This window comes from Mesoplodon densirostris, chromosome 12, assembly GCF_025265405.1.
Source record: "Mesoplodon densirostris isolate mMesDen1 chromosome 12, mMesDen1 primary haplotype, whole genome shotgun sequence".
NCBI lineage: Eukaryota > Metazoa > Chordata > Mammalia > Artiodactyla > Ziphiidae > Mesoplodon > Mesoplodon densirostris.
Window position 1 is genome coordinate 27,600,255 of NC_082672.1, and position 22,397 is coordinate 27,622,651.

General features: G+C 41.1%; 1 protein-coding gene across 2 annotated transcripts in view; it reads left to right on the forward strand.

Annotated features, from left to right (window-relative positions):
- The window catches only part of MAP3K5 (mitogen-activated protein kinase kinase kinase 5), a 223,029-nt gene that overhangs the window by 162,383 nt on the left and 38,249 nt on the right, over window positions 1-22,397 (forward strand). For both annotated transcript variants that reach the window (XM_060114738.1, XM_060114739.1), the window contains exons 15-18: window positions 9,584-9,717; window positions 17,752-17,879; window positions 18,529-18,665; window positions 19,595-19,700. In XM_060114738.1, coding sequence (XP_059970721.1) covers window positions 9,584-9,717; window positions 17,752-17,879; window positions 18,529-18,665; window positions 19,595-19,700 — 505 coding nt within the window. The remainder of the gene's footprint in view (window positions 1-9,583; window positions 9,718-17,751; window positions 17,880-18,528; window positions 18,666-19,594; window positions 19,701-22,397) is intronic.

A 22,397-nucleotide genomic window follows, 5' to 3' on the forward strand; every position in this document is an offset into this window, starting at 1 on the left:
AGTAGTATGTATATGTCAATCCCAATCTCCCAATTTATCCCTCCTCCCCCCACCACCCCGTTCCCACCTGGTAACCACATGTTTGTTTTCTACATCTGTGACTCTATTTCTGTTTTGTAAATAAGTTCATTTGTACCATTTTTTTAGATTCCACATATAAGTGAAATTATATGATATTTGTCTTTCTCTCTCTGACTTACTTCACTCAGTATGACGATCTCTAGGTCCATCCATGTCGCTGCAAATGGTATTAAAAATTTTTTTTTAATTAAAATGAAATAGCTTTGATGCTACTCTTTGTAGAAGATTTCCGCACCCTAGAACATTCTTACCTCCCTGGCTGTACCTTAGCTTTCCTTTGCACTCTGCGGTCCAGCAATGCCAAACTCCCTTCCATTATTCAGACAACCAGGCTGTTCCTGCCTCTGGGCTTGACATGCAGGTGCCCAACTCCACATGCTTTTTCTGCTTTGTCCTACTTGGTGACTGCTTCCTAATTTTTTGAGATCCAGCTGAAGGGTCATTTTTACTTTTGAATCATTTTACTTTTGAATCATTTTCGACACCCCTTCTCACTTTTCTCTGCTCTTACGGCATTTTTGCCCACTCCTCTGCCCTGGCTCTTCTCATTGCCTTGTAATTCAATAGCCTGCGCCAGACTGTTTACATCCCAAGGCTGGACTGTGGCTCTCTTTCCCTTTTCACCACAGTCTTGCATGGTGTCAGGCATCCAAGCAGAAGTTCATTCAGAAGGGTTTGAAGCTGGGGAGTGACAAAACCAGAGTTGTTTAAACCATATCTCAAACTGGGGGGAGGGGGATATGGATTGCAGGGGGGCAGAGTAAATGCTGGGAAATGAGCTTGAAGATTGCTGAATCAATGTTAAGTCCATAATCAAGCTGAATACCGTAATCAAGACACTCAACGCATTCTCTTCATCTCTCTCTCTCTCTCTCTCTCTCTCTCACTCTCTCTCTTTTAGTTCCTTGAAAAAGCCATAAATTACTGAGGTCCTTTGGTGTTCCATACAGAATATGTTGTCTTCCTCCTCATGCCTCTCCCAAACATACATATATTCTCCCTCCCTTTTCCCCTCCTCCTCCTTTTTAATGCATTTGTAATATTTACCTCACTGTTTTATCAAAATGGACGTATGACTGACACAAGCCTCAGGTAATCATAGCAGCTGGCCCTGTGAACCTGTTTATATGTAGTTTCCACGGTACATAGAGAGGAAGTTGCCCCCTCGTGGGATGGCTTAGGGACAAGCGAGATAAAAGGAATGTTTCCCTTTCACTCAAACATCTGCCGGATGATGAAATACCTTACTGTTTCTTCTTCTGTTGATTTGTCTCACAGACATTAACAGTGAATGATAGTTTAGAATTCATTTAAATCAATTCAGAGTCATCCAGTGGCACACTGGTTTGTTTTTCTTTGGCGTCCTATTTCTATTTTTGTACAGATCCCAAGTTGAACATCCACAGTTACTGCACTGCCTGAGAAAAGCTACCCCTTCTGGTGTTGTATGACAAGAATATCAGTTTGTTACTCATTCATTTATTCTGTTGCGAGAAAAAAAAACTTTTTCCTCTACCACCTCAGGTTCAGTGATTGGGAGCCTGCAAATTAACTGACGAAAGACAGATTACAGAAGGAAAGACAAAGTTTATTTCTGTACGAGGGAACACGCAAAGAAGTGATTCCTGAACAACGAGAGTTAAGAGTTTATTTATCTTAATAAGAAAAGTTCTTAATAGGACTTCAAGGGAAAGCAACATGGTGGGAAACTAATGAGAAACAAGTGGAAGGTACTGAAAGTTTTGAAAAGGTTTGTTTTAGTAATTTCTTATCCAGGTATAAGTGGTCCTAAACCTCCTGGAGAGGGGATTATGGCAGCTGTATTGTCGAGAGACTTTGCTTAAGTCAGCAAAAGAAGTTTAGATAAGGTTTTTTCTGCAGCTGCTATTTATTCAGATGTTTTCAGCTTAAAATAATCTTGGTATCACATTAGTGGGTCCAAGTGGATTCTATCAGTTCACTCAACAAACGTTTATTGGACACCTGTGGAAGGCACTCTCTGGGTGCTGGGGATCCAGCAGAGAACAAAATACAGAAAAGCCGTGTCTTCACTGAGCTTACAGTATAGTGGGAGACTGATAATAAATAAGTGAAATACATGTTATATTTGATAATGATCAGTATAAAGGAGAAAAATTAAGCAGGGAAGGATTTCGGAAGTTACAGTGAAACAGGGTGTATAATTTTAGACAAGGAAGCCAGGGAAGTCTCCTTGAGAAGGGAAGGTCTGAGTAAAGATCTGAGGGAGGAGAGAGCTATGAGATTAGATATTTGTACCTACAGCGTTTTTCCTATTCTATTAATGCTATTAGTAGCATTAATGTTTTCATTAATTATGAAATGAATTGATGTAGTTATTAATGTTTTCAGCATTTACATATTACTAAGGCAACATAGACTGAAAATTAGCAAAGCTATCGTTTGGCTCTTTGAGGTAACTGCTCAGCTAAGGTAATTAAGTGCCGGGGGAAGTGCATGGCTTTTTAGAAGGTGGCTGTTTTACTGTGGATCCCTGGACGGTGCAAGGACTAAGTGGGTCATCACTTTGTTGTTTGGCCTTGTCAGGACTGTCTTCCTACGCTCATTCTGCTCCCAGTGCCAGTTTAGGCAGTTGGCAGGCAACAAGGAAGGGCTGATTCTAGAAGCGTTTTCGTCACTGCTTCAGAATGCAGTGGTCTCCCTCAGCAACAGCCTGAGTTGCTAGCCCTTTGCCGTAGAAATAGAATGCGAACTATATAAGCAGTGTAATTTTATTATTATTATTATTTTGCGGTACGCGGGCCTCTCACTGTTGTGGCCTCTCCCGCTGCGGAGCACAGGCGCCGGACGCACAGGCTCAGCGGCCATGGCTCACGGGCCCAGCCGCTCCACGGCATGTGGGATCTTCCCGGACCGGGGCGCGAACCCGTGTCCCCTGCATCGGCAGGCGGACTCTCAACCACTGCGCCACCAGGGAAGCCCTAAGCAGTGTAATTTTATTCTTATTTTTTTAAATACTGAATTCCCCTTGTCCCCACCTTCCTTTTTCTACCTACTTGTCATTTAACAGACCCTGCCTTCCCTTGGCTTTTGGCCAATGCTCTGTTCTACTTTTTCTGGCCATCACATAGATAATTCTCTCTTCTTGTAGGTCAGGGCAGTTTTCTCAAGCCTGCTTTTTCAATTTAGATCTCTATATTGTAAGAATAGGAAAAGGGGGTTAAAAAAGAAGGAGAAACCAAGCGGCAACTACCCTTTGGAACGGTTTTCAGTTTTATTGAAAGCCCTTTTGATTTTTACCATGACCACTTCATTTAACAGGAGTCAACTTCTATACTTAATATTGTTTTTTTAGAAAAGAATAGTCTGTTGATGCTTTACATTTCTTAGGGAAACTAAAACTTGAGCAGTTTCATCAAGGCTTATATATTCTTCTCTATGTTAAGTAAGTATCCCTGGGGCAAAGCTCCTTTCAATCAAACATAAATGGATAGCAACATTAAATGTTTTGTTTTGGCACCTGGTTTTTAAAAAGGGTCTCATCAATTTTTTTATAGGCTGATTGATTAATTAAGCCAATAACCACTGAGCCTCTACTACAAGCCAGATATGGCTAGGACTAGGGACAGAGAAATTAAAGTCCTGGCTCTCAAAGAGCTCAGAGTACAGACTGGAATGCAGATTTGGGTAAGAGAAGAGTGAAAAAAGTGTGAGCGAGTGAGGGCAGAAGGCCTTGGAAGCATATCAGACCAGAATCTAACCCAGCTTTTGAGGGTCAGGTGGACAATTCAAGAAAGCTTCCTTGTTTTGAAGGCAGAATTACCTAGGTAGAAAACGCATATGTGTAAAGGCACAAAGATCTGTGGAACCTCCCTGGGAATTCTGGGGGGGACACTGATGAGATAGAAGGTTAGACACAGAGGCAGCAATAAGGTCCTGAAGGGCATTGATGTCAGGCTAAGGAGTTTGGATTTGACCCAGAAAGTCACCGATAAAGCAGAGGCAGTGGTATGAACATGGAAAGCTCACTTTGGAACTTTGAACTTTGGAAAGTTCACTGTCCACTTAATGGAGAATGAATTAGGGAACAGGGCAACAAGAGAGGGGAAGACAGGGAGGCCAGTTAAGAGTCTGTAGAATTAGTACAGAAGCAAGGAAGACCTGAAATGAGGCAAGAGCAGTGAGGATTAACCTGGTGGCATTTGGCAATCAGTTTGATGTGGGGAGTAAGGGAAAGGGAAGAATGGAGTCTAAGATGGCCAAGAGATGTCTACTGTATGCTTGAATAAGTGAATGGGTATTCAGTGGATATTGACAATGTGCTGGAACATCTCTATGGTACTGGTGTTTGGAACCAGAACTAAGAACTAAGATGCAGCTCTCATGCTGTAAAAGGATTTTCCTTCACCATTGGCAGTAGAAAGAACAGAAAACTTGGAACCTGATGAGCTGGTTTAAACCACTGCTCTGACATATTTTCAGTGGAAGATACTTTTGATCATTTGTAAATTGGAGCTAATCATAGACCTTCCCTACTATGACAAAGGCTTATTATGACCATCAAATGAGGTAGGTTATTGAAAGCTGGGGGTTTTTTTCTTTTAATTATAGTGCATTATAATAATGTAAGGTGGTGGTCGTACTAGGTTCAGTGTACAGGTTTCCGTCCCTTTCATAGGCCACACTGGCAAAGATGAGCTACTTTGGCGATGGTCCCTGTCCTGCCTCCTGCCAGCCTGGGCCCTGGCTGGTAGATTTCCAGCATGCATGGTACAGCATGGCGGAAGTCCGGGCCGCAGGAGTTGGGTGTAGAGACTTGGACTCCTTCAAGTGGAATTTTTGGACTATGTTTACTGCCTCTTTGCTGGCGTTTTATCTTCTAGTGTGGGGAAATTGCTAAATGATCCCTGTTTCCTATTCTTTCATCCTGTAAACATATCTAGTTTCCTCCTCTGGTCTAAGACAGCCTTCAACCGTATATTGGGTAGCTAGGAGTATTCTCTATTGTACATTGGGTACAGTGTTGCCACCGGGCAAGTAGACACCTCTCTTCCAGAGCTTGACCTCTTTCCTCTGCCAAAGAAGGGTCTACAACAGGGAGACCAGTGCTCACCCGGTGCTAGCATGTGGGCATAGCTTTCCACAAAAGAATACAGCCCGATTGCCTTCTGTCAAGGCTTGGAAACCTATTGGAAACAAATAAACAAGCTGGTAACAGTATGCCCCCATATTCCTCATCCTCTGTGACAGTGGTCTCTCAAGTTGAGAGTGTATACTCCAGAGAGTTCACCGAGTAATCTGATTATCTACCTTTGTAGGTAATTTGTCCTTTTTATTTCTGCTTTCTTTTATGATCTTCTCTTTGCCTTTCATATTTTGTAGTTTCCCTATATCATATTTGAGTGTGAATTTATTTTTATTTTTCCTATTTAAGGCTCAACTTCTGGAGGTTAGGTTTGAGTCTGTCTCAAATCTGTCTGGCCTTTTTTAGAGTGTCTTATCCTTTTCTCATGTTTTGGATTTCTTATTTTATAACTTATGTTAAATGTACTTATTTTAGAGTTTCAGTTTCTTTTATTCTGTGAAATTTTAGGGACTGATATTTGTCAAATCAGCCAACACTCACTGATGGTGAATTGTTTTGTTATATATTTTAAAATTTTGGATTGTGAGCTCAATTTCAGTGGTGCATTGTATCAGTGAGAATCCTGCATAGCCTGTATTAAGGGAGTCTTCCTTTTAAATGTTTTGCTTTGTTTCTGTTGTCACTCCAGGGATTTCCCAGGCTCAAGATCAATTACGGGTATAAATTATAAGTGTAAATGTGAACTTCAGACAGCATGAGGATCAGCCAATGGTTGGAAGTATTCAGAGGAGACTTGTTTTTGTCAACTCAGAGCTTAGTCTAAGACAGATAAGCTTTCTTTTTGTTTCTCAGTGCAGTGGGCTGACTTTTTTCTAATCTACCATCTCACCATGTTATAGTCCTCAAGGACCCTGGTTTTATGTGTTCCAGCTCTTCACCTTGCATAGGCACAAGGCTTCATTTCCTGTCCCAAATGAGCATTAAGACCAAAGTCTCAGATAAGGAATTGGTGAACTGTAACCCAAAGACCAAATCCAGCCCACCACTTCTCTTGGTAAATAAAGTCTTATTGGAAACAAAACCATGCCCATTTGGTTGAGCTATTTACAGTGGCAGAGCTGAGTTACTGCCACAGAGATCGTATGGCTCACAAATCTGAAAATATTCAATATCTGGCCGTTTACAGAAGGTGTTTGCCAACCTCTGCCCTAGATTAATAAGTCTGAAAGCCCTGCCCTCATCCCCACCGCTTGGGCTGCAGGGACATCATTTCTTGTGATTATCCCTTTAGTGTTCCTTTTCCTCTTAATCTCTAGCTCCTTGAAGTCTTCTTTATGTTTTTATAAGCCTGGCTAGGCATTAAAAGTATTTTATTTTATCTAGGTATTTTGGACAGGAACATTTTCTTTTTTTTTTGTAAGTGATAATTTTTTTTAACATCTTTATTGGAGTATAATTGCTTTACAATGGTGTGTTAGTTTCTGCTTTACAACAAAGTGAATCAGTTATACATATACATATGTTCCCATGTCTCTTCCCTCTTGCATCTCCCTCCCTCCCACCCTCCCTATCCCACCCCTCTAGGTGGTCACAAAGCACCGAGCTGATCTCCCTGTGCCATGCGGCTGCTTCCCACTAGCTATCCACCCTACGTTTGGTAGTGTATATATGTCCATGCCACTCTGTCACTTTGTCACAGCTTACCCTTCCCCCTCCCCATATCCTCAAGTCCATGCTCTAGTAGGTCTGTGTCTTTATTCCCGTCCTACCCCTAGGCCCTTCATGACATTTTTTTTTCTTAGATTCCATATATATGTGTTAGCATACAGTATTTGTCTTTCTCCTTCTGACTTACTTCACTCTGTATGACAGACTCCAGGTCCATCCACCTCACTACAAATAACTCAATTTCATTTTTCTTATGGCTGAGTAATATTCTATTGTATATATGTGCCACATCTTCTTTATCCTTTCATCTGTTGATGGACACTTAGGTTGCTTCCATGTCCTGGCTATTGTAAATAGGGCTGCAATGAACATTGTGGTGCATGACTCTTTTTGAATTATGGTTTTCTCAGCATATATGCCCAGTAGTGGGATTGCTGGGTTGTATGGTAGTTCTATTTTTAGGTTTTTATGGAACCTCCGTACTGTTCTCCATAGTGTCTGTATCTAATGCAATTCTTTAAAGCCATGAAATTTTTCATCTCCTTGTCATTCTTTTCAACTATTTTGTAATTCCTATGATCATTTACTTTTTAATCCCTTGATAATTTTGAACTGTAATAGTCAGTTTTCAAACATAGTTTTTGGCTTCCCTGGTGGCGCAGTGGTTGAGAGTCTGCCTGCCGATGCAGAGGACACGGGTTTGTGCCTCGGTCCAGGAAGATCCTACATGCCGCGGAGCAGCTAGGCCCGTGAGCCGTGGCTGCTGAGCCTGCGCGTCCGGAGCCTGTTCTCTGCAACGGGAGAGTCCACAACAGTGAGAGGCCCGCGTACTGCAAAAAAAAAAAACAAAAACGTAGTTTTGGGCTATCTTATTTTTAATATCTTGTAGTCAAAGATCATGGTTTTTATGATATCTATTCTTTGAAATTTGTCTAAATTTTCTTTGTGGCTTAATATGTGACTAATTATTTTATATTTTTCATATATGCACAAAAGGAATTTATATCTGGATACAGGATTCTCTCTGTATTTGTTATACCAAACTTGTTATTTGTGCCATTAGGGTCTCTATTTTGAATTTGTCTGCTAGATATATTGGTTTCTAAAAGAGTTCTATTAAAACCTATTGTGTGGGCTTCCCTAGTGGCGCAGTGGTTGAGAGTCTGCCTGCCGATGCAGGGGACACGGGTTCGAGCCCTGGTCTGGGAGGATCCCACATGCCGCAGAGCGACTAGGCCCGTGAGCCACAACTGCTGAGCCTGCGCGTCTGGAGCTTGTGCTCCGCAACAGGAGAGGCCGCGATAGTGAGAGGCCCGCGCACCGCGATGAAGAGTGGTCCCCACTTGCCACAACTAGGGGAAGCCATCGCACAGAAACGAAGACCCAACACAGCAAAAATAAATAAATTAATTAATAAACTCCTACCCCCAACATCTAAAACCTATTGTGGTTTATATTTGTCTATTTTTCTCTGTAATTTTGTCAGGTCTGTATATTTTAAGGCGATGTTGTTAGTGACTGTCAAAATCCATGATCATTATCCTCTTTTGGATTATTTTTTTGTGTTAAAGTTAACTTTGCAGGTTTATGAATGTTAGAAATCAGGTTTTTTTTTAATGGCTAACTCAAACCCTTCGGTGAGTTGAACCTAGCTATGTGCTGCCAGTTTTTTTTTTTTCTTTTTTTTTTTTTTTGTGCGGTACGCGGGCCTCCCACCGCTGTGGCCTCTCCCGTTGCAGAGCACAGGCTCCAGACGCACAGGCTCAGCGGCCATGGATCACGGGCCCAGCCGCTCCACGGCATGTGGGATCCTCCCAGATCGGGGCACGAACCCACATCCCCTGCATCGGCAGACAGACTCTCAACCACTGCACCACCAGGGAAGCCCTGTGCTGCCAGTTTTATACTCTAGCAAAATGTAGACAAAAGAAGGAGCTTGTGCTTATGATCTCTCCTGCTGGTTTGTAGTTTTACATTGGGTTTCTACAGACACTTGGCTTGATCATTTGATGACCCTGAATCCTGTAGTTTAAGTTCACAACAAAAGATGTGCCTTTCTGGGTGACACCTCCAGGTCTGAGAAGGTCCCTACCAAATGTCACTATACCCATTTCATTTGATCCATTTTCCATATTCAACGGACATGCTTGACACTTTGGGGTTTAGGGCTGTAAATATGTCCTTTTTACATCAAAAATGAAATTTTTCCTTCATTTTTTATTTTTAAAATTTTTTTTAATCTTGGGGAATTGGGAATTGGGGCTGAAGTACAAATAATCCTTACTTTATTATTGTCAACCAGTAGGACCTCAAAATTTTCCTCTTAAGCAAAGCCTTTCAGTGGTTTTATTCCCCTGGCAGAGTGTGAAATACTTTCATAGTACGAAAAGCTAAAAAACAAAAGAAAGGCTAATGAGATGTGATAGCTATTGATAGACATTGGTGCTAATCATGCTCATCTCCAGAATCAATGAAAACCAGGATTCAGTGGGTAGAAAAAATCCAAGTGGGCTTTTGGAGAAGCACCTTTATGGATTTAAATACATAGTCCCCCCTCTATTCATAACAGTTGTGAAAATGTGAATGCACTATGCTCTATGTTGAGTCTATTTTTTGGTTCTTGAAGCTGTTGCTTTGAACTTCGTCTTATTCTTTCCCATGTTAAAGTCATTTGATAAAATAAGGAAAAATGCTCTTGGAAAAAGTTGATGTTTAAAATGTGGACTGCAACTAATTTTCAATCTTTTCTCCCTCTTTTTCCTTTTGTAGTATGACTATGAATATGACGAAAATGGTGACAGAGTCGTTTTAGGAAAAGGCACTTATGGGATAGTTTATGCAGGTCGAGATCTGAGCAACCAAGTCAGAATCGCCATTAAGGAAATCCCAGAGAGAGATAGCAGGTACAGTAATTGTGACTAATGAAAGCTGTTTTCTAAGGTATTTCTGTCGTTAATAGCATTTAAAAAAATATTTTGGTAATATTCTAATTAATGAAACTGTCTGAAAACTCCATGGCCTTAATTAGCTCCCTCTGAGGTTTATCTGCTGCATCATTCAGTGATTCAAGCACAGCACTTTGGCGGGGAAGGATGGTATCTCCGAGGTAACAAGGACAGGACTTTCAAAGAGAAGAAAAGAGAATAGTCCTGTTGGGCTCAGGTTATGTTGGATCATGGTTGGTTTATTATCTGGTTAGATGGGGAATAAGCATCAGCAGAAATGGTTTGAACCAGGGGTTCCAATTTCCGGTCAGACATGTAGTGACGTTGGAAGTCAGCACTCTGTCCTAAACAGCAAGTGGAAAGCTGGACAAACTGAGAAATCAACAACTCTACTTTTTCCGAGCCATTGGAAAAGCGATGTCACAGGACAAACCACCACTCCCCACATTGGAGACACGGTTGTAGGGCAGAAGCCCTATCAGATCCTCACAAAGAATGTCAGAGAAAGTTCCCTTCCCCAGGCTTCCTGCTGAGGTAGAGGGGAAATAACCATTTGGAAATGCACCTGTTCTTAACAAGGCCTGCCCTCAAGAGAAACTATTCTACCAGAGCCTAAACTCTGTGTCATCAGAGCCTAACTAACCTAGGGGAAGAGACGTGCCCAACCCCAGGCCACTCTAGCCATCCTATTCCACCGAAGCGGGGACTGAGAAACATTTGTGAAGTTCACAGCCCAGCAGTGCAGGCTCACTAAAAGACCAGAGACTAATTCACAAAACCACAGAACAATGCTTCCCCTCACCCCACACCTCACCACCATACCACTAAAGGTCTATTTAGCAGAGTTCTTTTAACCTAATACATCATGTCCAGCTTTCCACAGCTTTTTTTGTTTGTTTGTTTTGGTTTTTTTTTACAAAGCATACTAAAAGGCAACAAATACAGTTTGAAGACACAGAGCAAGCATTAGAACCAGACTCAGATATGACAGGGATGTTGGAATTATCAGACTGGCAAATTTTAAACAACTGTGATTAATATGCTAAGGGCTCTACTGGAAAAAGTAGAAACCATTCAAGAACAGATGTCCATGTAAGTGGAGAGATGGAAATGCTAAGAAAGAATGAAAGAGAAATGCTAGAGGTGAAAAACACTGTAACAGAAATGAGTTTGAGGATATGTCGATAGAAACATACGAAACTGTTAAGCAAAGAGGAAAAAAGACTGAAAAAATTGAACAGAACATCCAAGAACTGTGAGATGACTATAAAAGGTGTGACAAACCTAAAGGGAATACCAGAAAGAAAAGAGGAGAAGAAATATTTGAGGAAATCGTTTGAACCACACATAATGGGGCCTTGAAGAAAATGGAGTGGTTTTTAGGCACAAGAAAGCTGTGCAGGGAGCAGGACAGCTGTGGTGGCAGGGTGATCTGCTGCTCCATGCCCCAGTGCCCTGTCCTACCATTTGTTTCTCCAAACAACAATTCTCTCTTCTCTCAGTCTCATGATTTCTGCTGCCTCATAGCTTTTCTTACGGCTTCTCTTTGTAAGGTAACTGCTCCTACAATCAATTACTTACATTTTCTACATGTTGTGGATTCAGACTCTGAAAGAGAGAGAATTGGATTGAGTCTCTTGTTGCAATATTTCTTATTCGGCCAAACTTCAGTGCTGGGCTACATCATGGACTTATTTTGGCTGCCCCTCAAGTTCACGGTATTTGGCCACCGTGGTACAGTCACATGATCGGCTTTCTTCAGAAAGGACACTCCTGTGTTTACCCAGCCTCTCCACTTGTAAATCTAAAAGGGACCTCCAGGTTAACAGGGCCCAAGCTGAACCATGGATTTTTTTACCCTCGAATGTACTTGACCTGCAGGATTCCCTATCTCAGTTCATCTCACCCCGCCCATCCAGGTGTTGAGGCTACTAGGATTCGTTTGGGCTCCTCTCTGTCTCGGTGCACGTTGCTCCATCATAAGTTCTACTGTTGTCTCAACCCCTAATGTTTTCTGAATTTTTCCACTCTTTCCCATCACCAGTCTAAGCCTTCGGGTTTCCCACGCAGGCTCCTTACTGCAATTGATTCATAACTAGTCTCTGCATTTGAGGTAGGAGGTAGATGGGCCCCTGGGCTGGACAGCTGGTGTTTGTCAAGTGGAGTAAAATTGAAGCCTTGTTTTCCCTAGACACTCCAAGGACAAAATTAGTGGCCAGGGCTGAACTCTGCTGAGGTAAAGAGATAAGATGACCACTCCTAAGGTCAGGGAAAACTTCCCTGTCTGCACATGCACAGGAAGCCTCCTTGGGGGTCAAAAAGGGAGAGGGCACCACCCCATAATAAGTGTGGACATGCACCCACAGGCCTCTGCAGTGGAATCCATCTTAGCAAAAAATTGTGCACGCATGCTGGGGAACAGGTCACGTGTGAAAAAAGAAACAAAGTAATTGGCCAAAGGTAAACAAAGACCCGGAAGGACTGTCCTATATGAGTGATTTAAATTACCTCTTTACTGCGCTCCTCCTCTTTAAAGAGGACGCCTGTACCCTTTCTCTCTGGGTGTGTATTCCTGCCTTGCTTCTGTCTTAAATAAATAAATGGTTTCTTAGTGTGCTCTCCCACTTGTTGTGCTGTGTCTCTAATAATAAACTTTGTGCCTGTTTTAGTTTTTGCCTCCTTGAAACATTCTTGCTTTCAAACGGGGACAAGAACCAGGGGAACTGTGCTTCTAGCCTCTAGCCCCTGGTGGACTAGCAGCTAGGATTCCTGGTTTTAATCCAGGCTACCCAGGTTCGACTTCTGGGTAGAGAACTAAGATCTCTTCAAGCCTGCTCACTGCTGGCTCTCCAAGATCACTTCACTCTTTCCTCCACTCCTACTCCACCCTTCCTCAGAGAAGGCACAGAGATAGTTCTCAAGTTGAAATCACATCATGTCACTACCACTTAAAACCTTCAGTGGATTCTCATGTAACCAGTGTAAAGCCCAGAACCCTTAGCATAGACATCTGCCTCCCTCTGGGGCCTCACCGTCTCTATTGCAGCCACGCTGTCCTCTCTCTGTCCATCAGGCCCACCAAGACTCAGTCCCCAGATTTTGGCAGGATTGCCTCATTTTCATCAGTTAGGTCCCAGTTCAATTCTCAGGCCCTCAGAGACGCCTCCTCTGATTACCCCAAGCTGAAAAAGACACCCTTCTTTCCCATGCATCCAGTGTCCCAAGCCTCACCTCTCTTTCTGCTTCTCCATCCTTAGTCTCCATCCTTGGTGCATGACTGTGACAAGTGGCCAATGTGCCTTCAGCCTCCATATCTGCATTCCAGGCAGGAAGAGGAAAAAGGAAAACAAATTTTCTCAGAAATGTCCAGCATACTTTCACCTCTTTTTCATTGGCCAAAAGTGGACACCCGTAACTACAAAGGAGGCTAGAAACTCCGTAGCTTTTATGTTGGCCAGTGGTTTCCCCAAACAAAATCATAGAAAGAGGGAAGAACAGATATTAGATAGGCAGACAGTAAATTCAATTTTATGTTTTCTGTGATATTTTTACAGTTTCCCCTTGGTTAGTTCATGAGACATATATATGAATTCTTACGGAATGGTGATAGAAACTATTCATTAAATACCTAAGGGAATATACATAAATTTGTCATATTAAAATTTTTGTTAAATATTCCTATAGGTTCTTAAGTATTATATACATAGAGTGGATTTTTTTTTTTTTTTTTTTTTTTTTTTTGCGGTATGCGGGCCTCTCACTGTTGTGGCCTCCCCCGTTGCGGAGCACAGGCTCCGGACGCGCAGGCTCCGGACGCGCAGGCTCAGCGGCCATGGCTCACGGGCCCAGCCGCTCCGCGGCATATGGGATCCTCCCAGACCGGGGCACGAACCCGTATCCCCTGCATCGGCAGGCGGACTCTCAACCACTTGCGCCACCAGGGAGGCCCCATAGAGTGGATTTTTAAGCAATACAAAATTTTAAAGGGTTGTCACTATCAAATTGCTGCAGCAAACTCACTAATCTACAGCAACATCACCTCCTTTCCCACCACCAGATAAATTTAAATAGGTACTTGGAAGGAAACCACTTTTAAAACTATCTTTGTAGCTTAAGTTTATTCAGCTGCCACTGTGCACACACAGAGTACACCAACACCACTAAAGATCCATTTGGTATAATTTGGGTTGTTTGAAAATACTTGCGTGACAAGCCCTTCTCTTGAACAGCTAGTGTGGGACATCTTCTTGTTACCTCTAAAAGAAGATTGCAGTGAAGTCTATCATGTTATTGTGAGATACAGCACACAGAGGTATTTCCACCTTTGTGACCTGGAGAGGATTTTTCAGGTTGCTTTTAACAAGGTAGCAGTTACAAAGGATAATTGCTAAGATGGTAGAATGGGTATGAATAATGCATAATCCAGCATATACTAACCACTGCCATCTGTAGTGAAGGATCATAGCAACAAAAACAGCTTCTTCTGTGTTGCCCTCACATTCTAAAAACACTTTGTTAGAGCATCAGAGTCGTCGTAAGAGCGAGCTGGTGCATTTTAAGGACACTCTCATAGTCTGTCTCAGCTAGTTGTTCATCTCAGGTTGGCTTCCGCTAACATTCTACACACCCCTCGACTATTAACTTAGATCAGGTATTTCCACCCAGCTGTATACTAGAGCCATTTGGGGAACTTTACTTATACTGATACTCAGGCCCTACCCCTCAGAATTCTGGGGTGGGTCATGGGCATTGATATTTTTAAAAATCCTTCCAGGAGATGCAAATGTCCGGCCGAGGTTGGGAACCACTGCTTTGGATGGTTGTAGTGGGAATTTGACTCAGCAGAGGTGCTCTGGAGACATGTATGATTTAATAATTTTTCAAAGCTAAATGCATGTATCTCTATCTGTACCATTTCTTCTTCCATTGTCACAGCTAATTGAGAAGAAACGGGATTTTCTTGTAATTCCTGTAGACGAACATTGCTTATTGACCTGAACAAATTATAATTTCATGCTAATTCAGTGCTTGATACTTAAACTTTCACTTACATTTAGTGAGAATTGCTAGGTGTTACTAATCATTTCCATATTGGAGAAAAGTTCTTTTTCTTAGCCAGGATGAATCCCAACTATTATTGTAACTTTGAGCTATCCTTTGGTTACGTAAGGAGGAGTGTGTGTAGTACATTTGTTTCTCCAGGATCTTATACTTAAACATTTATGATTGATATTTAATAGAGTGTCAGGGGTGGGAGCCCTTTAGTTATCATAAACTGAGTTAGCCTCTTGCTTCAGATAATTTAGTCATCTTGATCTACCAAATCTATAGAATTGGCCCAATATTGCCACTATTTTATTTCATGCATATCAAGAGCAATCTTAGTAACTAGTGTTAATAAATTGGTTTAAACTCCATGGAAAAAGTAACTTGTAAATGTCTTCATAGTTGAGAGTCATTACCTAAGGATCTTCTTGGTAACACTGGTATTTCTTGTGTTAACTCATTCAAGCAATAATCAAAATGGTGTCCCTAATTAATACCTTGTTAAGGGGGTTAGTTTAATACCAGCCTTTAGTTCCTAGAGCAATTCTAAAGAAAACTAAAATTAGTAAAAGATCTAATATACAAGTCAATTTTTTGTTGTTGTTGGCAGCTTTCTGAGTAATATTTCACAGAATATAAAAGTTTGTTTAAATTAAATGAATTTGCAGGAATTCCCTGGCGGTCCAGTGGTTAGGACTCAGCGCTTTCACTGCCAGAGCCTGGGTTCAATCCCTGGTCAGAGAACTAAGATCCCACAAGCTTGGCAGCATGGCCAATAAATAAATAAGTAAATAAATAAAATTTAAAAATATATTTTTAAATTAATTAATTAAATGAATTTGGGTTTTTGTAACCTACTAATATGTTATTCAATACTAACTGATTCTAGTATTTCTTACTGGCATTCAAAAAAATCCATTCTCCTTATATGGATTTGCCATTATAAGATCTGAGCATTTCTTACATGTAGAACTGAAGCAAATTATGAGGCAGCATGCTTGTATTTTATGTTTTAGTGGTTAATGCCTTTCATACCTGTAGCCTCCATTGTACGACAGAAAAAAAATTAGGGAATAGCTTTGAGTCTCTGTTTATGTTTATCGTTGCTGACATCCTACCACAGTTAGTTATACAATAATTATATTAATATAATATATGATGGTATATTAATATTCAGGATTGTTAAGAGCCTACAAACTTCATAGTACTTCAGATAATCATCAAAAGTGTTCTTCTGGGCCTCCCTGGTGGCGCAGTGGTTGGGAGTCCGCCTGCCGATGCAGGGGATACGGGTTCGTGCCCCGGTCTGGGGGGATCCCATATGCCGCGGAGCGGCTGGGCCCGTGAGCCATGGCCGCTGGGCCTGCGCGTCCGGAGCCTGTGCTCCGCAGCGGGAGGGGCCACAACAGTGAGAGGCCCGCGTACGGAAAAAAAAAAAAAAAAAAAAAAGTGTTCTTCTGATTCCACATATATGCGTTAATATATGATATTTGTTTTTCTCTTTCTGACTTCACTCTGTATGATGATCTTATTTACAAAGCAGAAATAGAGACACAGATGTAGAGAACAAACATATGGACACCAAGGGGGGAAAGTGGAGGGTGGGGGGAAGGGGGTGGGATGAGTTGGGAGATTGGGATTGACATGTATACACTAATATGTATAAAATAGATAACTAATAAGAACTTGCTGTATAAAAAATAAATAAAATGCAAAAAAAAATCTATGGGTACCAAAGGGGAAGGGGGGGATGAATTGGGAGATTGGGATTGACATATATACACTATTGATATTATATATAAAATAGGTAACAAGTGAGAACCTACTGTATAGCACAGGGAACTCTACTCAGTGCTCTGTGGTGACCTAAATGGGAGGGAAATACAAAAAAGAGGGGATATATGTATATGTATAGCTGATTCACTTTGCTGTATGGTAGACACTAACACAATATTGTAAGGCAACTATACTCCAACAAAAATTTTTAAAAAAACAAAATGTTCGGGCCTCCCTGGTGGCGCAGTGGTTGAGAGTCCGCCTGCCGATGCAGGGGATACGGGTTCGTGCCCCGGTCTGGGAGGATCCCATATGCCGCGGAGCAGCTGGGCCCGTGAGCCATGGCCGCTGGGCCTACGCATCCGGAGCCTGTGCTCCGCAACGGGAGAGGCCACAACAGTGAGAGGCCCACATACCGCAAAAAAAAAAAAAAAAAAAAAAAATGTTCTGTCTGTTCCAGAAATACAAAACACTTTCATCTTATAATTTGATAAAGCAGTATATACCAAGTACATGATTTTGAGGTCTGGTCTAAAACTGGTCTTTCAGTATGGAGGCTCGGTTAGGATTGGGTAAAAAAATTATGATAGAATAGAATTGGATAGAATAGAATCAAGGAGGCTTGGCATATAATGGTTTTATGTTTTCTACTGAAGAGTTGCTGGGCCTTTCAGTAAGTTCTGGAATGAATATTAAAATTATTTGCAATTTTGATCTTCCTGAGCAAGAATCTCCTGGTACAATAAACTTATGAAGCCAATGGAATGGAAGGTCATGTTAATGTGGACAGTGAGCTGTGTGGATGATTTCAATTTTTCTGGGTTCAAATCTTAGCTCTTTCACTTACTAGCTTTGAGATCTTGGGCAGGTTAGTTATCCTCTCTGTGAATCAATTTCCTTATCTGTAACGTGGGCATCTTAGTAGTACCTTCTCATGGGCTTGTTGTGAGAAATGAGTTAATATATACAGAAGACCTAGAACAGTACCTGACACATTTCCCCTTAGACTCTACCAGGGCTCCAACTTCACAGAATTTATGTGATGAGAAACAAAGGCCTTAGATGGTCATATTTGATTTCATATATGGGAATTTTCCATTTGTATTGCTTAAATTTTTACACAAAAGTCTGTCTACATAATTAGCTCGCTGGCATTTGCATGTCTTTCAGATACTCCCAGCCCCTTCATGAAGAAATAGCACTGCATAAGCATCTGAAGCACAAAAATATTGTTCAGTATCTGGGCTCTTTCAGTGAGAATGGTTTCATTAAAATCTTCATGGAGCAGGTCCCAGGGGGTAAGAGATGGTTTTCTTTCTTTAAAAAGTGTAAGTTTCTACTATGTATAAATAAGGTACAAGGATATATTGTATAACACAGGGATTATAGCCAATATTTTATAATAACTATAAATGGAATATAACCTTTAAAAATTATGAATCACTATGTTGTACACCTGAAACTTATATAATATGGTACATCAACTATATCTCAATAAAAATAAATAAAGTATAGGAAAACCTCAGAAAACAACTTACTTTAAAAGAAATATATGTTTCTAGGGCCTTGAAGAGGAGTAAAATTGAATGGGATTTACTAGTTTACAGGTCTTAATTTGTCTAAATGTACAGAAAAATTTGACATATGACATTACCTTACAGTTTATTAGGGGACAATAAATAAGTATCAGAACTGTTTTTGTATCAATCATCGTGACTTGGATTAAGGTTAGCAAACTGAGTGGTCTTTGACTGTATTTGATAATGACCATCTTCAGAGCAGGGACACCTTCCTATTTATATTTGAGCCCAAGTACTGTATCTAGTACAGTACCTGGGCCACTGTTAATAACCGATAAATGTTAGCTTAAATTCACGTTACATTATTAACGTGCTTTAAAGAATTCATTTGGATAAGATTTTATCCAATGTTTCTCCCTACTTACAGGAAGTCTTTCTGCTCTCCTTCGTTCCAAATGGGGCCCACTGAAAGACAACGAGCAAACAATTGGCTTTTATACCAAGCAAATACTGGAAGGATTAAAATATCTCCATGACAATCAGATAGTTCACCGGGATATAAAGGTAGGATGAACTAGGATTCATTCTCATAAGTTCCCTGATGGGTAATTGTTTTATTTGCAAAAGTCATAGTGTCTTATGGGTACTAATTTGAAATGATAAATAAATCCTAGAAACAGCAGAAATATATCACTCTGCCCTGAGTCAGTTATTGATATTCATGTCTTATCTCTTCTACTCAAGGAATAAACCCCTTAACCATGTGCAACCAAAAAAGATTCCGTTTCCACTATGTGCCTGGCCCTGTTTCAGGTGCCCTGTGGGACTGGTGGCTCAGCAGAACAAAGTTAAACAGGATATGGTCCTTGCTCCCGAGAGGCTTACAGGCTGGTTAATCTTTGTATCCTTACTACTCAGTAAATATTTGTTCAATTAATGGATGAATAGTTAGAAGGAAAAAATAAAATCCCCACTTCTCACAAGTATCATATACTCATGCGTTGAACTAAAATTAGATAATTTATGAAATTCTCCTTAAAAAGGGAAAATTCAGAACTAGTAAATTTATGACTAAGTCTGGACTATTGAAAGTAAGTTAATATTACTACCCTAAAACCAACCCAAATACCCATTTATTTGTGCTACCCCTAAATATTCCAGGAAAAGAAGTAAAACAACATAGAAAAGAAAGGAAAGTGATTGAGAAGTTATAAATATTGTAAGTTAACTTATCATACCCATATCACACACAAATAACCCCTACTATCTGTAAACCTCGTTTGACCTTGTGACCTGAGTAGCAGATTGTGAACTGATAATATGTAAACAAAAGTGGTGTCAAGAATTCACTACTGAGATTAACTATTAAGGAAGAGTATAGAATCAGTGTCCTTTTTGCTGTAAGGACACCTTTACTTACTAGACTTTCAAGCCAACAACAAACAATATTGGAAGAAAGATAACATTTTTCATTAAAATTCTCTCTTCTCTAGGGTGACAATGTGTTGATTAATACCTATAGTGGTGTTCTCAAGATCTCTGATTTCGGGACATCAAAGAGGCTTGCTGGCATAAATCCATGTACTGAAACTTTTACTGGTATGTTTTTGCAATGATGATAGAGACCTTATGTAATTAAAGAAATAATTGCTGCATTTGAGCATAATGTGAGAGAGAAATTTAGTCTGTGTTCTCACCAACATTCATGCTGATATCTTTTGATGTCCTGAGAAATGTTATAGAGAATTTGATCTGGCCCATTTCTTACCTCGTATTTATATGACTCGCTCAGTCTCCTGCTTAATGCCGCTGAAGATTTTTTTTTTAACTCTCAATTTGTTATTTGTTTTTCTTTTCATGTCATTACTTCTCTCCTGGTTGGTCTACAACCACTATAATCCTGACAAGATTCCTTTTTTTAACGTTTCTTTAGCCCAGCCTCTCAGTGATTCTTACTTATACTTTAATCATTTCCCATTTGGACAATGAGTTCCCTCTTTCCTAATCTGTTTACTCCCTGTGGTCTGTTCCCCTACACAGCACATAAATAACTAAGATTTTAATTCAGAAGAAGGAAGTGACTCACTAACTCAGAAGCCGGGTGAGGAGAAAGCTTTCCTGAGAAATTAGGCAATGCAGATACTGAGCTGCCGCTGGAGCAAAATCCTGGGAGGGTGGAGACAAAGTGATTTCCAAACAGGTGACAGTAGCCAGGAGGAAACAGAGGCTCAGAGAGATTGACTGCCCAACAGTTATGGGGAGGACATCTGGAACTCCAACCCTACTCTCCACTCCAAGTTTTTACCACTCCATTATTCTGCTGATTCTCGTGAAATGTTAAGTTCTTGTTATTGGGAATTCCCTGGCGATCAGTGGTTAGGACTCAGTGCTTCCACTGCTTTGGCCCTGGGTTCAATCCCTGGTTGGGGAACTAAGACCCTGCAAGTGGCATGGTGCTGCCAAAAAAAAAAAAAAAAAAGATAATGAATTATCTTTGGTCTAATATAAAGCAAAATGGCCAGATGTCCCCCTTTCTGAATTCTGTGAGGAGGTGGCATGGCCTCCATTTTGCAGATGAGGAAATTGAGAGAGAGAAGGGACTTCATACCCAGAAGTCACAAGTGTTTGTAAACGATAGAACTCAGATTTGTAATCCACCCCTTGTTCTTTGCTTTGATCTTCTTGCCCAGTCCATCTTTCTCTCCACCTTGCTGAAGAATCTGTTCTGGAAGCCTGGAAAGGGGAAAGGAAGAGAGAGAGAAAGTCTATAAGATTTCTCCTCAGAACATTCAATCAGCAAATTCTCTGACCCCATTCCTACTCTCACGGCAGTGGGTATTTCAGGGCACAGAATTAAACACATTTAGAATGTATTTTTTTGAACAAAATAACTTTCATCCTTCTAGCAACTTTAAATATATTTACATTTCTTTTCCTCATACTCCCTCCATTTGGCAAGAGTCACTTTAGATGCTGCCAAGACTCAGTAATTTCTGCAAAGAAAATCCTTACTTTCAGACTCTTGATTTGGGCAAGGTGTTAATTTACTATCTGCTGCTTATCTTTAAAACATTTTTTTTTAATCACCAGAGAAGTTGTAGTAAAGCAGTCCTCCAGGACCCCTTTGCTTGGACTTCTTGCACTGACCTCTCATGATGTGATGTGTGTGACACATATGCGTGGGTCTGTCGCCAGCGCTGATCACGAGGGCCTGGGGTGTGCAGGCCTCACAGCACTAACTCAGCGCTGGCCAAGGCACAGGTATAGGCAACCTCTGATGAACTGAGTTGAAAGACAGTGACCTGTGTGACTTCTTAGTGATTTGGTGAGAGGGAAGGCAGCAGCAACTACTCCCTATGGAGCGCTTACTGAATCCCCGTTAAGTGCATTATATGTTATTTCATTGAAATTCATATATCAACCCTAATCCTTAGGTATCATTTTCCCAGTCTATGGTGAGAAAATTAAGGTTCAAAGAGGTTAAATAACTTGCCTGAGGTCACAAATCTAGTAAGAAAAAGAGCTGCAGTTCAACTAGACTTAACATGCCAAATGGAATGAATTAGCTTCTCCCGAAACCTGTTCCACCCACCCTCTTCTCTGTCTCGATTGGCCACTCCAAACTTAGAGTTATCCGTGGCACCTCTCTTTTCTCACGCTTCAACTCAATCCACCAAGGAAACCTATTGGCTCTGCCTTCAAAATGTGTCCAAATTTGGACCAGTTCCTCCCTCCTTCCACAGCTCCCACCTCACCTGCATGACCTCAATAGCCTGTTCTCCCTGCTTCCACTCTTGCCCCTACTATCTTCCCTCAACACCACAGCCACAGCAATCCGGTAAAAACATAAATCAAGCCCTATCACTCAAAGACCTCAATGGCTTTCTATTTTTTGAGTAAATAGACACCAAAGTCCTTACAATGATGGACAAGGCTCAGACCTACTCGGAGTCTATTACCTTTTAGACCCACTTCCTACCCTTCCCACCTTGCACAGGCCTTCCTGCACTTCCTTCATTACACCAGGTGGGGTCCTGCTGCAGGGCCTTTGCACATGCTTTTCCTTCTATAACACTCTTCTCCCAACTCTCTCCCTGGCTAAGTCCCTCACCTCCTTCAAGCCTTAACTCAGATGTCATCTCAGTGAGGCCTGTGATTGCCCTGTTTACATGGCAGCCCTTCCCTGGGCACTTCTGATCCTGAACCCCTGCTTTTTTTTTATCTTAACACATCACTTACTAACATTTATATTATTTATTTATTTATTGTACTATAGTTTATTGTCTGTCTCCCACT